The sequence below is a fragment of the Magallana gigas genome, chromosome 1 (assembly GCF_963853765.1).
Source record: "Magallana gigas chromosome 1, xbMagGiga1.1, whole genome shotgun sequence".
NCBI lineage: Eukaryota > Metazoa > Mollusca > Bivalvia > Ostreida > Ostreidae > Magallana > Magallana gigas.
The window spans coordinates 4,770,960-4,788,490 of record NC_088853.1 but is presented as its reverse complement, the minus strand read 5'-3'; the positions used below and the strand labels follow the sequence as shown (position 1 = coordinate 4,788,490).

The 17,531-nt window shown below is 33.8% G+C and overlaps 2 protein-coding genes and 1 long non-coding RNA gene across 6 annotated transcripts; 1 reads left to right on the top strand and 2 right to left on the bottom strand.

Annotated features, from left to right (window-relative positions):
- The first annotated feature begins 998 nt into the window (after positions 1–998).
- Positions 999–16,485, top strand: LOC105344551 (uncharacterized). 4 transcript variants are annotated; one of them, XM_066081286.1, is made up of 7 exons: positions 999–1,514; positions 1,610–1,679; positions 12,704–12,739; positions 14,576–14,899; positions 15,360–15,443; positions 15,876–16,112; positions 16,289–16,485. In XM_066081286.1, exons 1-7 carry the CDS (start codon positions 1,362–1,364, stop codon positions 16,468–16,470), a joined length of 1,086 nt encoding a protein of 361 aa, XP_065937358.1. In that variant the 5' UTR covers positions 999–1,361; the 3' UTR covers positions 16,471–16,485. The 4 variants fall into 4 exon arrangements, 3 of the variants coding, with proteins under 3 accessions (XP_065937358.1, XP_065937352.1, XP_065937354.1); XM_066081280.1 differs by lacking the exons at positions 999–1,514; positions 1,610–1,679 and adding an exon at positions 11,068–12,353; XM_066081282.1 differs by lacking the exons at positions 999–1,514; positions 1,610–1,679; positions 15,360–15,443 and adding an exon at positions 11,075–12,353.
- Positions 3,937–7,407, bottom strand: LOC117686819 (uncharacterized). The gene is made up of 3 exons (XM_066081292.1): positions 7,208–7,407; positions 5,760–6,870; positions 3,937–4,214 (listed from the first exon to the last, which is right to left on the bottom strand). Exons 2-3 carry the CDS (start codon positions 6,763–6,765, stop codon positions 4,126–4,128), a joined length of 1,095 nt encoding a protein of 364 aa, XP_065937364.1. The 5' UTR covers positions 6,766–6,870; positions 7,208–7,407; the 3' UTR covers positions 3,937–4,125.
- Positions 10,574–11,387, bottom strand: LOC117685328 (uncharacterized). The gene is made up of 2 exons (XR_010712806.1): positions 11,258–11,387; positions 10,574–11,155 (listed from the first exon to the last, which is right to left on the bottom strand). It is a non-coding gene; the product is annotated as an uncharacterized lncRNA (long non-coding RNA).
- Positions 16,486–17,531: the final 1,046 nt, after the last annotated feature.

The window sequence follows — 17,531 nt, the reverse complement described above, 5'->3', positions numbered from 1 at the left end:
GATATCCCGCTCTGTGAGGAAACGGACTTTGATCAAATTCACAGTACACTGGAAGATGGGAATTGCTTATTCAGAGCAGTGTCCCATGCAATTAGCGATTCGGAAGAAAATCACCAGACTCTCAGAATGAAAACCATTAAACATGCTCAGAAAAATTCTGAAAAGTTTAGAGTCATTTTAAGAGAGGGTTACAGATCAGTTAACGAGTATATAAAGAACACGAAAATTGACAAAATTGGGACATGGACAACAGGATTTGAGATTTTTGCCCTGTCCCATCTCCTGTCTTGCGATATTTATACTCGCATTAACGAGAATTCTCAATGGCTAAAATTGTCCGGGTATGTTATTGGACAATACAAGTCACTTATTACAGGGAATATTTTGTTACAGCACCAGTACGAAAGACATTATAATGTTTACAAAAAATTCTAAATACTATTGTCAAAACTAGCTGTTTTATATAATAGGACATAGTTTATTAAAGTAGATCTTGTTCATTTATTTTTTTATTTTTTAATCGCCAAAGACAAAAAACCTCGGCGAACGGGTATACACAGACTGCTCGGCGAACGGGTATACACAGGGTGTTACGCAACTTCGAATCTTACAGGATTATACTTACCATTATTTTTTCACATGTAATAAATATAAAGATGCTAGAAATGTTCTATTTAATGACGTTTTTCAAATTGTAAATCTTAACATTGTCAATACTCATGTTTTACTTTGGGGTGACAGTTCAATAAGTGACAATGAAAACAAGCCTTTATTTATATTAGTTTATAATTATATCAAAAGTACTGAAAGATTTAACTGATCTTACTAGTACACCGTTGTTTATTATATACATGTTAATTGCATTTATGTATACGCCAATTCTATCCACTGACCTTTATTTATGTTGTGTACACATAAATATTGTATTATATTATTGTATTGGGAGAGGGCGGTCTAAGTTATAGAACTTGTGCCCAATCCCAATTGTATTTTGTACAATAAAAATATGTTCAAATCAAATCAATCTTGCAGGATTATGTAATCGCACGGGCACTATACACGGCCGTCTGGGATGTCGCGCATCCCCCCTTTTGAAGTTACCCACAGGCCGTTTCGCCGAGAATCCCTTCTCTTTGAAATGATGCCGTCTGCGGCGACAGACTGTCTAGCTGTCTAGAAGTACCCGGATTCTGACCACGCACTTGAAGCCCTGGTCACTTTTATTCTAGCTTCAGACAGAGAAAGATGAAGTGGTTTTTGTTTTAGTTTTGAGTAGTAGTTTAGGTCAGCCGTGTAGGAGAGAAGGAGATGTTGTAACATGTTTTAGATTTGTTAGGAGGGAGTTTGAAGGTACCAGGATCATGAAAATTGCCGAGGTGAATGCCCCACGACTAGATCTGTCAGAGTTTGAAGATTTTGAACTACTACAGATAGTTAAGTCCAGGCTGTCATGCAACGCCATAGAGAGAAAACAAAGGACACGAATCATTCTTGGCTCTAAAGAATGCTCACGTGTAAGTTATAATTATGCCTACATATTCACGTAGATAGTCAGTTAAAAATAAAAAGAAAGTGTTTGTTAACATTCATATTACTTCATTTATTTTAGGATGTAATTTCCGAGGAAACAACCAGCACTCTGACCAGCCTGACGAGAGATGTCTTATCGAACGGCACAGGTAAATAAAAAAAAAATTAGTACGCGTCTAAGAGACTTTGACAAGAATGGCATTTTGCTCGTGTTTAGTGGACCACATTATTACTTCTTTTGAAGACTGGATTAGCAGAGCTACTTCGACTCAGGTACCTGGACACGTATACTTTTAAAGCGCGATGGGTCATTTGTCATTGGTATTTACTGGATGAGTGAGCCGCAGCGGGGGGTGTATGTGTCAACAACAATAAAACATGAATATTCCTAGTTCGAGTTAACATTGTATACAGTTGATATAAAAAGATAACTTGTACCAATAATACTCTATTTAGATACCATATAAAGCTTCATTTTCATTTGCATGATTCATAAAGGAATTAATTGCAAGGGTAATTCAATAATTTCAATAGGTTCGCAGAATCTTAATTGTTTTATTAGAACAACTGTATGAAGTTTTAAAACTTTCTATGGTACGAGTTTACAAAGTCATTCGCCTATGCTTTAAGATAACTTGTACCTGATTTTTTTAAGCCTAGTACAATACCGGGATTAACGTTATTATTTAATGACGCCAGGTATTTTATTATAATACCATGGTCATCTTAACTACTCCTAACTCTCTTACACGAACGACAGAAGCGAGTTCAATTCTTGTCGGAAATGGCGAACGTAGTAATCACCAATCTATCTTTTGGCCATTGTGACACTGAACTGTTCAAAATTTGAAAGATTTGGTCTGTAGCTAAATTATGCATACATTGTGCAGGTCTAGGCAACCTCCGTTTTTGGAGGATAGATTTTATCCTCAAGAATTGGAGGATAGATGCTTGCGCCCCCTGGTGGATCTTTTCAGATGAAGGGCAAATAACTCTGTTTTTACAAAGGGACATGAACTATAATAAGTAGACAATTAAAAAACCACCTTATTTAGCTGTCAATAATTATATTTATTGATATATTTAATAAATATTAAAGTTTGAATTATTGCAGGGCTGATTTTAAAGAAAAATATTTTATGTGAAGACTCTCACATTTTTTTTTTAAATTCAGTTTAATTCCTATTTATAAATGGTATCATTTTGATTAATAAAATTTGACAATGTCTTTTTGTGTGAACGGATTAATTTTACATTATACTAAATAACCTGTGTATTAATAAGAATAAGAGTTACAAAGCTCCTAAGGTATGCAAACATTTACTGTGTACATGTACAATATAGTAGATCAAGATATCCATTATGTGTCTTTAAACGTGAATTAATTCAATAATGTTTGAATCAGGAATAAACATCACCATTTTGTGATTTTTATGAAATGAAAAAGTTGTAAATAGTCTATGCCATTTGTAAAACTGAGCACAGGAAGTACATACTTTCGACGCATATTTTGAAAATACTATACATAGAATTTCAAATCGCCGCATACAATCATTAGTTTAATTCCTTAACTTCAATTTCCATGTGGTATGGTGCTTGCATTTTCCCATTAAAGATATGCACGAAGCCAATGAAATATACCCATGCTATCCTCCAAAAATGGAGGATAATTTCACCCACAATTCAAAGCAACTTTCCATATATGGTAAAAATTGGCAGCCATCTTGAAATTGAGCTATCCTTCAAAAACGGAGGTTGCCTAGACCTGTTGTGAAGAGGTACAAAAGATTATGGACAGGATGAAAACCAGATAATTCGCTGAATTTTATATGATTAGAATTTGTTTAAAAAAAATGGTGAAATATAATGGAAGTAATGTTGGTTTTCTTTTCCTTGGATTGTGTGTGTTTTTAATGTGAAAAAAAATATATAAAAGTAATTTTTACGAGTTGATGTATATCAACTCAGTATAGTCACTGCAAAGGGGTTTCCCATCACTGGGTTAAATCACATTTTCGTATTGATGGTCAAACTAATACATCAATTATCAAAATGCAGTGATATGAATCATGAAAGAATGACTTCTTTTATCGGAGGTAAAATTTGTTATCAACGTATTTTAATCAACAGAAAATCATGAATTTCTTTTTGTTAATTGATATCAATCCGCACAAGAATATAGGCTCAAGGAAAATCTTCTGACACATTCTAAATACCATGGATACATTATTGTTGCCATCAATAAATTGTATAAAACATATCACGTATGTTTCTTCATAACCAAGAACATTTTTAGTTTAAGAATCACCAAAAATAAAACAAAGAATTGGTTCACATATAAAATTGTTGTACTTGCAATCATTGTGAATAAATCATATTAATCGATAAACGATTCGCTTAGCGAATCCACCTGTAGATCACGAATAAGAGAAGCACCCTCATGGAAGGAGACATCAGCAAGCTCTGAAAAGAAGTGAGCAGCAGACAATGCATCTTCCTCCATCAATAGCGAATCCTCGCAGTGGAAGGAACTTTCAACAATGTCATCAAAGTCCATACTCTCTGTCATCCTACAGGGCGGTGTTGAGGCTCTGTTCAATAATTCGTCGGCCGTAGCAGGTGGTACCTGTGTCCATTCCATGTCTTGCATGTCTCGAAACAGAGCCTGTTCACAAACCCCAGAGCTGCAATGTATCGTTTATAATTTTTATTCATAGAAACGGTTATATTTGATTTTTATGAAATACCAAACAATTATTAATATTATTTTACAGCATTATCATCAATAAAAAAAATACCTTCAATTAGAAAAAAAAGACACCCCCTCCAAAAAAAAATTATTATCTTTCTTATCAATTTGGACATACTTTTAAATTAAAAAAAAACCTCCTGTATTATTTTATTTGAAATAAATAACATATTTTTAAACATTTTTTTTTTATTTATTTAAATCCTTAACAATCTACCAAAGATTTGCCTTTTCCTTTTTTTCCATTGAGTTTTATCGTAAACTGATCACCGTACAAATTACTTTATCTCGCAAAACAACTACATTCAGATTTTAATAAATTTTGTCAAATATGGGTCACCATAAAATTACTATTTGTTTAAAACACATTTTATCTATAATGGACAGCCATACATGAGGTCATCATATAATTACTATCATATTTTAACACATTTTATCTATAATGGACAGCGATACATGAGGTCATCATATAATTACTATCATATTTTAACACATTTTATCTATAATGGACAGCCATACATGAGGTTATCATATAATTACTATCATATTTTAACACATTTTATCTATAATGGACAGCCATACATGAGGTCATTCGATATTCGTACTGTTTTATTGCAATGTATCTCGTAGGTTTTATCATACATAGTTCGTTTTAAATTACAGGGAAGGCAAATATGACATAATTTTTTTTCTTAATTTTTTTAAAAGAAAAAATAAGCATTTATCTTATCTAATTTTATAAAATAAGATATTTCTCTTTCTTATTAAACGGAACATATACCTTCAATTGTTGAGGGGAAAATACATCACTGTATATGTCCAGATAGATTTTCGCGATAGAATGTACATTGTACTTTCTCATCAAAGCAAACTCGTAAACGTGAGAAAAAGTTAATCATGTTGTTGGATTGCCCCCCTTTAACTGTTGTCATGTTGTAAATTTTGAATTTACTGGGTGGGTGTAAATACAAAATTTACAACCTGAGAAAGAGATTGGTAGCACTATTTTCCCTAAAACTCTAAGTTTCTGACCGGATACACCTTTGATAAATGAAAAATCAGGTGACTCTAACTTAGAATTGGCAAGATCTGTTTTGCTTAAAAATGACTGGCTGACACATGAAATGCTTGCCCCTGTATCAATTAAAGCAAAAGTTTTGGTTTTTCTAATTGACATTTGCATTGTATTTTTCTCAATCTGTTGAGTAAAATTGACAGAAGCACAATCAATTTTGTCAATAGTTTTAGCACCTTTCTCTTGAGTTTCATCCGGTTTATCACTTTGATGAATGTTGTTTGTTTTACCAATGTGCCCACTCTTGGAAGAACCTCGAGTAGGCTCGAATCCCTATTGTTCTAAACCTAAGGCTTTTTCCAACAAATAATCTTTACAAACACGTTTAAAATGACCTTTGTTGCCGCAATAGTAACATTTTTCATCCTTAGCTCTACAATGTGATTTAGAAAGACATGAACTCACCACATTTGAAACACACTCTCTTTCCTCTCATGCTCTCCTGTCTTGACGATTGTTGATGATGTTGCTGATGTTGTTGATTCTGCTGATGTTGTTGACGCTGCTGATACTGATGAAGGGGTGGGCGGTTGGGTGGACGGTTGGTGGGGTCTGACTCCATCGCCGACATTGGTGCCATGAGCTGTTGCATCGAAGAGACCGCTGCATTGACGGAGGCCTGAATAGTTGCTGTTATGTCGTCTCCTATGGGGTTGGACATGTTGAGTCCCCGCTCCACCAGCTTGGCCTCCTGTCGTAGATCTTCCATGGTCCTCGGTTTTCTCATGTATACATGGCCCCTGATGTTTTGCCGGAGCCCTTTGACTGCTTTTTTGGTCAGTTCAACTTCAGTGATGTTGAGGTCAGAAGCTGCCTGTTGTAGCCTGAAGAGAAAGGAATCAATATCCTCTTCCTGACCTTGTTTGATGTCATCCAGATCTAGGTCCTCGTCATTCTTCCTGAATCTGGAGAAGAAGGCCAGTTTAAATTGGGATAGGGAGCTCCTAGCGTTGGCTTCAAGTTGGTAAAACCAATGTTTTACCGGCTCTGTGAAGTAGAATGGTAATATGTTAATAGCTTGGTCGTCTATTAGCTGATATAGCTGAACATACGACAGGAAGTTCAGCCACCACTGGACAACGGATGACAGTCCATTGTACGGTGCCAGATGGACTGTCACTCGTGGAGGTACTGGAGGACGTCCAGCTGCAGGGATCCCAGATGTAGCCGGAGGAGCCGGAGCCCTTGGTGCTGGTGGCCTTAGAGTTGGAGTGCCTGGCATGGGTCTAGATGGCTGGGTCCTCTGGGGTGAAGTTGATAGCTGTGGCATCCTCTGTTGTGATGGTAACTGAGGCGGTGGCTGCGTCCTCTGTGGTGATGGAGACTGAGGAGGTGCTGTAGCTGTGTTTACAGCCGCTGCTTCCATCGCTCTGGTCTGCACTCCTTCTGGTGCCTGGTTTTGAGGTTTCATTCTAGGATCTGTCGGTTTCTCCACTAGTAACGTTGCCTCTCTTCTTCTCTTAGATTATGGGGAATTAGCCTATATTAGTGCAAGAGGACTTAAAGTCTTGGTGCACTTAATGGAAAAAGAAGACAAAAGTCAAAATTAGTTGACGATACTTATATTATTGGAACCCGCAATGGAATCAATTATACAAATGTTATGACAGAATATTATTACATAACATTATATAACAAACTTTGATATGAGAACATCACATAAGACAATTATGAATAACTTTGTTTTCGTGTCTGAACATCATGAAAAATAGCAACAAAATGTCGCTGTGGTTTTCAAAAAGAATGTTATAAAAGAACTTCATTTCATCGAGTAACCTTTAAAAACTACTAAACTGCTACGTAAAGAAACAATGTGATTAATATATAAAAACCTTGAAGAAAATGTTTACTACCCGTTTCCGGTCATGGCTGTGAACAAACATGTTAAACTTGCATTGATCCCAACTAATCCACTCATTAAAATTTAGAAAGTTTAGAAATAAAAGCTTTACAACCGCGATTTCTTTAGTTTTGCCGAACATTCTAAAGTGAAAGTAAACAAATAACTTTACTAACTTCCGAGACTAAAGAGTTAAACCATTGAGAGTGCGCTAAATTTAAAAAGCAATAAAACACTAATTAGTTGGAAATCAAACGCATAAACCAACTCTAATATCTAAGTACATAAAAACCTAAAACTACATATCAATAAAGTAAAATGCTTGAATTAAAGCGTGTCTTTAAGAAAAGCAAATAAAAATAAGAACTTAAAAGTAAGTTAATAAAAATAAAAGAAAAATAGTTTAAATTATGAAAATCTTTGCTATAAAGACACTTTTTAAGACAAATCAAATTTTAGAAAGTAAACTAAAAACATACCTTAATGGAAAAAGAAGACAAAAGTCAAAATTAGTTGACGATTCTTATATTATTGGAACCCGCAATGGAATGATAAAATGCGGTCCCACGCGCTATACTAATTTCGACTCCTTGGGTATATATCCAATCAAATTATTTAATTATTACCACGTGACTAAATGATTCCGTGACTTTGTCCGAAAAAAGCAATTAGAAATTACGTAATGAGAGTGGTCTAAAAAGGAAGACCGTGTAGCTCACGGTTAAAGAATTATACCCAGGTATCACCTCAATAATCCCCTAAATAAACAGTTGCGCGACTAAATTAATTGATCAAAGGGTACAAAATGGACATGCTGGATTACTCAAATAGTGTCATCCTTTGTTGAGCTAAAAAGTGACAAATTTCCGTTTAGCTTATGAAAAGAAATCAAATTTACATAGTATAGAGAAGAATTTATGCCAAATAAACTGTTTTACTATCAGATTAACTGGTTAATTAATCTGCACCTAACTTACATAAGAAAAATTCCTTACAATGATCTAAAGAAGTACTCAAAGAAAAATATATCTTTTCTACCCAAGTTATGTCTTCCATGAAAAATCTACTTTCCATAAAAATTATTATATAACTTACTAATATCGTATGATTTGAATGATTTAACTAATCAATATCAAATAGAATGTATAATCTAGTTATGAAAATTGACGTTGAACCTTACAGAAAAATTTTGAATTTACTGGGTGGGTGTAAATACAAAATTTACAACATGACACTGTTATGTGTCTAAATTTTCAATCAGTTATAAAGGTTAAACGTTTTCATGGATTGTCTTCCTTTAACTGTTACAGATTTTAAACATCGTGCTGTGTACACCTGAGCATTTATAAATACGGACATATATATTCAATCTTACCTTGTGGAATTTGATATATTATTATTGATAATCCGTTCGTGGTCTTTCTCATGTTCGGACATGCTATCATAATCGATAAACATCAATTCACAATAACCACATTGATACATGATGATTTTTATTCTTTGAATGTGTACTAAGGCACGTCAGTCTCCTCTGAGGACTTAGAACATACAATACATCAAATGTATTCTACCATTATTTTATTTCTTAAAAGTTTCCCCCCTTCTCGAATTCCCGTTGGATGATGCTGTTCAAGCGTAAACAACATGACAGGACCCTGAAAAACTCAAGGGGAGGGATAATCAACTTACCGACAGAACGTTCCCTTTAACAGTATCAGAGAAAGCAATAATTCAGAGAAAAACAATGATTCCAGATCTATGAGATTAAACGCTATAATATTGAACCCTAAGAAATACATTGCACATAAAAACCTTCATACGATGATTTCATATTACTTACAATCTTTTTCGGGGCTAAGTTCGGTTAGCGGTGATTTTTATTTTTACCTCTGGTGTTGCTTTACTACTATATACCCCAATGTTGTTTGTTTACATTAAATAACGTTATAAATGTGAAATTATTGAATAAAATTATTTCCTTAAAATATACACTATGTTTAGAGATAAGAAGAAATCTTGAACGGAAAAAACATATTTATACTTTTCATTATTTATATTTGCGACTGTATGACACCTTTTAAGAATTGAGAAAAATCACCATCCTGACCTGTGTATCTCGGTAATCAACTGACCGATAGAACGGTTCCTTTAACAGTATCAGAGAAAGCAATAATTCGTGAACTATTAAATTAAGCGGTATAATGATGAATCCTTAGAAAAATACTACAGGGATAAACCGTCATACGATGTTGTATACACCCTTTTAAAACAACTACAAATGTTCGGTTGTTTAAATGAGAGATCAGAACTTATATTTTTTTTTCTGTATTTTGAACATAAAAAATAATATGTCCTGATGTAAATTTTGCATTTATTTTTACAACCATCCGATAAGTAAAAAAAATTACAAATAATATGAATCACTTAACCTCTAGATATCGGCATTTAACATCTGATTTAACGTCACGCATATGTACCGGTATTACACAAAATTCGTAATAGAACCAAAGTGCAATCAACCATAATCTTTAACAAAAAGAGACAGCCCTCTCTTTATAATCCCATAAACAGGACTCACATAGCAAAGTTCGGATGTTACAAATGACTGATAACGACATCTTATATATTTTTAAATGAAACAATACACATGATTTCTATCAATCACATAACCTCCAAACATTGGCATGTTAAAGTCATATAAGTGTATCATCTTTGAAATAAACACAACATTACACATTTTCTCATTTTAATTTTTTTTATTTGTTAAAAAGAAAATTCCAAGTTTAATTTTCTTTTTTCTGGTCACTGTAAAGAAAAGAATATTAGAATAAAGAAAAACACTTGCGTGATATTTATTGATCAAGAAGATCAGACTAGTTAAGTCAATTTGAAAATCAACTTAATATTTCCATGTTATAAATAATTGTTAATTGATAAAATTACTTACACAGTCTCCTCTTCAACTTGGCTGTCGTCTTTTATTTCGACGCTGAAATAAACAGACCCTTCAATTTCTGCAATACTGTTTACTAATTTTTTTTCTTTACAGTTGAAATATTTACCATACTTACATTTCCTCTTTCTCCTCTTCCTCAAATGTACTCAAAGAGAGACATGATCGGTTAAAAAAAAATGAGACAATCTTAATAAAAATATATTTAAAAAAAAGATAATGATAAGTATTAAACTTAAAAAAAAAATACCTTTCCTCCATCCAGCTGCTTTTAAACACTTCCTCCAAATAGAGGGGGGAACTTTAATAAAGAAAAGAACGATGACTTAACAACAGGATTATATTTTAATTATAAATTGAACGTAAATAAACTATTTTCTACTTGCTCCTCGATGACTATTAATCTACGTCCGCTGAAATCAGATGATTTGTTTTTTTTTAGATAGGTGCAATTAAAAACAATGATTTCATAATCAAGCTTGGGGGCTTTTTAGTTTTTGTTTTAGTTTTTAGAAATACTAACTTTCTTAAAGGGGCATTTGGCGGCACCCTGTTGGGAAAAAAGTTTCCGGTGTAAAATAAATTTCAAAAACTAATTAAGAGCTTGAAAGCTAGTGATTTTTTTTTCATATTAAAAAACTTCCATCTGAGCGATATACTAACCCTGCTCCCGAAGCTAACTCCGGGTTCCTCAACGGAGTCGAGGTTACTCTAAGGGGAGGAATACCAAATAAAAATACACACAATGCTACAGAGTGAATTTTGTTTTCAATTAAATAAAATTGATGACTTTATATTAGAAATAGTACTTACTCTGGGGGAGCTTGGCTGAAAGAAATCAAGCGACTTTTGTACCATGATTTAAATCCGAAAAAAATAATATTAATCAAATAGAGACATTTCTGTCTTTTATAAGAATTATTTTAAAAAATAAAAATTAAAAAAACATTCAAAATAATAGAATAGTGACTTTACCTGCTCGTTCGTTTCCCATACACAACAGCAAAACTAAAAAAAAATATTGAATAGGTACGTTGAAAATAAAAATATTACTTACCCTAATGCGGAATAAAATTTCAAGTTAAAAAAAAAGGTCACTAAAACACTCACGGACATGGAAGATTTTCGATTTTCTTTCTGACTTCTTCCAAGTCGCTTAATATTTCACGTGTCTCCTGACACATACAGCTGATAAAATAAAATATTAGCGATATCAAAAAATATATAAAGGAAAGCAAAGTGGTATCAAACAATTATAAAATCTTTATATTCACCTACCGGTCCATTTTTGGGGTAAGAAATGGGAAGATTTAGGGTGTGTTTTCTCTCTTTATTTCTAAAATCATGTGATATCAGTACTACATTTAAATAATAAAAAAAAAGAAACAGGTTCTCAACTGTAGCAATTTAACTAATAATGAGAAAATCCAGGGCGTTATCTCTTTTCATAGATGGAGAAAAAAGTGATACAGGTACTTCTTTTTAATAGTAAAACCGGTTGGTATTTGTAACTAACAATAGTTAACTTGAAAAAAAAAACCGTACATCTTATCGTTTTTACAGGGTAGAGGAGAAAAGCGAAATTCTGTCAGTCACAATTAATCTGTACGATGTACTTAAACAAGACTATAAAACATGACATCTGGTGATGAAAAATTCCACAGAAATCATTTCAATGACAATTGTATGTTCACCATCTGTTACGAGTAATGACAGAATGTAGAAAATTTCACAGATAATTTTATTATGCTCAGAAAGCGACGAAGGGGAGTGGGGGGGGGGTGACTTTTCCATCAGGGTCATGTATCTGTGTAAATTGAAGATAAAATGTGGGACAGGGGTCATATATTCACTAATCTTAACTGTATCCAACGTGTTATGACTCTGGTCAGTGAAAAGTTTTTAACGATAGAAAAACTAAAAGTGTTGATCTTTTTTGTTGTTGTTATATACTCGGTGTACAGTTGTGAGGAGTGCAACTATATGTTTAGTAACTATGCGTCCTGTACAGGGGAATCAGTCTGTGTGTATGGAGCCGAGTATGTACAGGTAGAATGCTGGTTACGAAACATCAGATCCGATACATTTATAAAACAGTTGTTAGTGAGAGGGAATTGCGGTGCTGCATCACGATTTAAACAGTTATGTAGTCAAGGTGTAGGATTTATCGAAATGATGAATTCCAACGACACTTTCCCCTGTGCAGGTAATCCCCCACCCCTTTCCTCTTATTTTCTTGATTCTCGCAAAAAGTTACATAATCCACTCCGATGGCGAGTTCATTTAAGAGCCACAGCTGCAGTCCACGGCTATGATTCGTGGGAAAGTTGGACCAAGGTTCGATCAAATTTAGTCAGGGTTTAAAGGTTCAGCTTCGTTTTGGTCTGATCATGTGTGAAGAAAGGTTTAATGACGGTCTTAGAGTGTGGTACATAGTTTCATTTCTAAAACACTGTGATTTTTCTGAAATATACACTGGATAAAACCGATTTGATAATGGCATGTGTTAGATCATATGGATTTATGTGATTTATAAAACTGTGTTTTTTATTTCAGAAACGTCCACAACTATCAACAGCATGGAGTCAAATAGTGAGTTAAACTCTATGACAAATATATCAGATCTGTAGATGTTTTACTTTAAGGAAAACTGCGCAAATGATAATCTTTTTATTCTATTTTACATATATCTACAGGTCTGATGTTCTCTGATTTTTATGGCGTCGAGCGAAGCTCGAAAGCCATCTAGGGATCGTACGTCCGGAAGTTACATTTTTAGGAGCCAAACAACTCAAATGAGTGCAAAGTTTTCGTATGTGTTTGAAGAAAATAGATGACATATACTTCAATTTCGAGCAGAACTGTACGTCAACAAAACAAGTTTGCAGATTCGAAATGGTTGCCGTCTTTAAAAATGTTCACATTTTATTGAAAACAACATGTCTCGGTTTCAGCGGATGAATACATTAGCACCGAGACACATGCGATAGCTGGGCTAACACACTCAATTTGGTTATGAAATGTACTAGCCTGCAAAATAGATTATTTTGTATCCATATCGAAAATTGACAATGCACAAATGTTTGATCTTGTAGGAACAAAACTTCCTAATCGAGCGATAAGTACATCTACAACCAAAAGTTATTTTAAACCAACTAGTGAACTACTTTCACTTTGTAAACAATGTGAATGGGTGCTTTCTTTTATCTACCCCTGATCTTTTCGGACCGTGTCATTTGGACCCTTGTGAATTTTAGATGAAATTGATAATAAGAGACAGAGTGGTTATCAGCAGTATACAATGTATAGAATTAAACACAATAATAATTTTAATATTTATTTCCATATAAATAGAGAAAAAAAATCTAAACGTTTTTTAACTCCTAAGAAATTTCTATATTAAACTTAAATTTTCAATTGAAATTCAAAACTTTTTAAGAATTAGGTGAGCAAATTTGTAATTAATTGTAATTTTATTAGTTATGTGATAAATAACATTTTTTATTTTTTTTTAAAGTTGACTAATGTATTTTATTTTTATTTTCTATAATTTATGAAAAAAAATACCAGCTTTTGAAATTGGTCATTTTTTGGCAAAATATTGCATATAGGGTATCCTCATTGTACGGATAAGTCCTCCTACAGTTTTCAAAATAGGAAGTTGGTCTTTTGCAGATCAATTATACATATATCAGAGGTATGCATATTGCTAGGATTTTGATTTTCGATAATTTATGAAAAAAATACCAGCTTTTGAACTTGGTCATTTTTTGGCAAAATATTGCATATAGGGTACCCTCATTGTACGGATAAGTCCTCTTACAGTTTTCAAGATAAGAAGTTGTTCTTTTGCAGATCACATATACATATATCAGAGGTGTGCATATTGCTAGGATTTTGATTACTGATAATTTGTGAAAAAAATACCAGCTTTGAAGTTAGTCAATTTTTAGCAAAATATTGCATATAGGGTAACCTCATTGTACGGATAACTTTTCCTACAGTTTTCAAGATAAAAAGTTGTTCTTTTGCAGATTAATTGTACATGTATCAGAGGTGTGCATATATCTAGGATTTTTATTTCTGATTATTTATGAAAAAAAATACCAGCTTTTGAACTAAGTCTTTTTTTTTTTAGCAAAATAGGATATGGGTTGACATGGATTATGGATACAGTTCACATATAAAAAGAAAACCCGGTTAGCTGTCACATTGACAGCTTTTCATTTGTTTAAAAAATTATTTAGGTTTTTACTCTTCAAATTAACTTTAACTCGACGCCATTGTGGCCCTTCAGGCCTTTGATTTTTCATGTTATTGGTTCGTTGTTACAACTTATACGTTTTTATTTTTACAATTAACATCTTGTTATCTCGTTTGTTCCATATTCATTGTTCTCTTTTTTCGTGGTTATATATTGTTCTGCAGATGATAAATTCTCCAAGATGGCAGTTACCACTACGCCCGTGCTCTCTCCGTCTTCCGTAACCCGCGGACATACTCCCCATGACATCAGTACACACGGAGACCCGACTTTCCCTATCACGACCCCGGTATCTATAAATAACGCGTCAACTAGCATTACAGACTCATCCGCCACCCTTATTAGGACGCGTGCGACCTCTACTTTGACCTCCACCGTTTCCGAAGGACATATGATTTCACGCATCACGCCCCTCAATGTTACACCCACATCACTGATTTCGGAAAATGTATCCTCAACGACGAATACAGACAAAAGTTTTGACAAGGGTATCGGGGATGAACTTGATTATTTATTTATTTTAATTGTTATGCCTTTACTCTTTATCATGAGTGTGTTAGTTTTAAGATTGAAACGTGGAAAAAATGTTAATATTGTAGATAAATCGCTTGAAATGAAAAATATGGATGAAATTGAAGAATAGACAGTATTATATGAATTAAATACTAATAAATAAAAAATAAATAAAAAAATTAGGTAAGTATAAAGGATTGATATTTACATGTTAAGTGACCCGAAAAAACGTGCACGAGATGATACTATCATATCTTTGTGATCTCTGATGAAATGTTGACTAATACTTTTCTTTACTACCACTTGTTTTGCTTAAGCATGAATTGAAACTCAGATAGCATGTATTTCCCTTTAAAGGTTTCATAAAAACAGGTTCAAAACTCAGTTGACCATTTTATTCTTTTATGCGCCTGTTGACAACCCTACCTCACACAGGTTCCCCACGGGCTCCTAAACGATTTAACTACTTCATCATCCCGGTCGAGCACTTTGATACGGACAGCGGTGCACAAAACCACGGTGGGCCCTGAAAAGGGTATTGCAATTGAAACAGATTATTTATTTATCACTATTCTATTTAAAAGGATTTAAGATTAAAACGGAGGGGGGAAAATGAAATCCGAATCAATTAATATGAATATTGTAATTGATGGTAAAGAAATATTATGAGAAACAAAAAATGTAATTAAAAAAAATTACATATGTTTAATCAGATTTGTTGCATGTTACTTAATCAACTAATCTTTTTTTATGCATTTGTTGACTAATAACGCTCCTGCATGAGTTGATGATTTACGGTCATGTAGTAGTTTGAATAAGTTCAAGTACCGGTATATATGTTTTTAAGTATATATGTGAAGTTTATCGTAATATAACTTTTGAAACTCTTGATTATATACCCTTATATACCACACCGTATTTATTTCTGTTGTTATTTTTTTTTTCAAATAGTTCAGGAAGCTTATGGATTGAGCGTCACCGCCGTCGTGGCAATTATTGCCGTATGTGTGGGGTGGGGGATCAAATGGGCATTAAAGAGATTCAACGTTCAGTGTAGGCTCCCCGTCACTTGTAATGGGAGGAACCAGGGTGTCGACCCCCCGGGAATAGAACTGAGGCAGGTTCGGGTCAACATGGATGAGGAGGAGGAGGAGGAAGAAGATGACCAAGATACAACCTCCGAAAAAAGTGAGTGTTTACTTGTCTTGTATGAACATGGATGTTTCAATTTCAGAACTGAATAGCATTTGTAAACCATGTATATAATGAGAATTACAATAATTCCATACACTTTTGTTATTTTCATTAATTATATATATATATTTTTTTTAATAAACATTTACATTTTTGTTTAATATTTTCAGAGTCCTGTCCTGAAGTGTGCAGTGCAGATACATTGAATTTGAACCTAATGAAAAAGAAAAAAAATAAATTCATGATCTCAAAAATTAATCTTGTTATTGTTATATATTTTTTTTTTCATTTCCGTTTTAAGAAATTATATCAACAAAAGCATACTCATGTTTGGTTGTTGATTGTTTGTTAGGAAATATGTGCATTCATTTTTTGTATAAAATAAAAGTACATGTTGACGAAAACAGACTTTTAATGACTGAACTTTGGTATGTCAAATAAGTACAAATATTTAATCTCTTGTTTCGTAAAAACTGATTGCAATAAAAATACATACAACTGTTTTGAAAGTTAAATGGTTGATTGAAATCAATTTTTAATGCATGAGATGTACTAGTATTAGAGTTGAAACATTTTCATAGTCCAAGTCTACAAGAATTTGCAAACATCATCTCGTATTTGCACTCCTTTAATACGTCATAGAATCTTCCTGGGGGAAAAAATCCATGACGACGACAGAGAGGATTATACGAATCCTTGTCCTCTTTTGGCAACAACCTTCAAAAGATCCACTCACCCCCTTCTATACCCTCCTCAGGATACGAATTATTCGGATAAAATCCATCTGACCCTACTTCGGGGTATTATCCGGAGTATCCATATAGATAATCTCCAGCTAACCCCACTTCAGGGGATTATCCGGATAATCCCCCATTGTTCTCTTATACAATAGGACCCATTGTTTACCCCCAATTATTCGGATAAACTCCATCTGACCCTACTTCAGCGGATTATCAGGAGTGTCCATTCAGACAAACTCCATTAAACCCCACTTTCACACAATTACTCCCATTGTTTCCCACCCTATATGGACCCCACTTAATTGTTTTCACCCCATAAAGGCGATTATCCGGATAATTCACACAATAGGCCCACCTTCAGGAGGATCATCCGGATAATCCCCCCATTGTTCTCTCACACAATAGACCCATTGTTTACCCCCCCCCCCTCTATATGTTGGCTATACTACTCTGGTTACGAAACATCAGATCCGATACATTTATAAAACAGTTGTTAGTGAGAGGGAATTGCGGTGCTGCATCACGATTTAAACAGTTATGTAGTCAAGGTGTAGGATTTATCGAAATGATGAATTCCAACGACACTTTCTCGTGTGCAGGTACCCCCCCCCCCCCCCCCCCCCTTATTGATTTTCTAAAATTGCGTAAGTCTACATTTAACAATTTTAAGTTG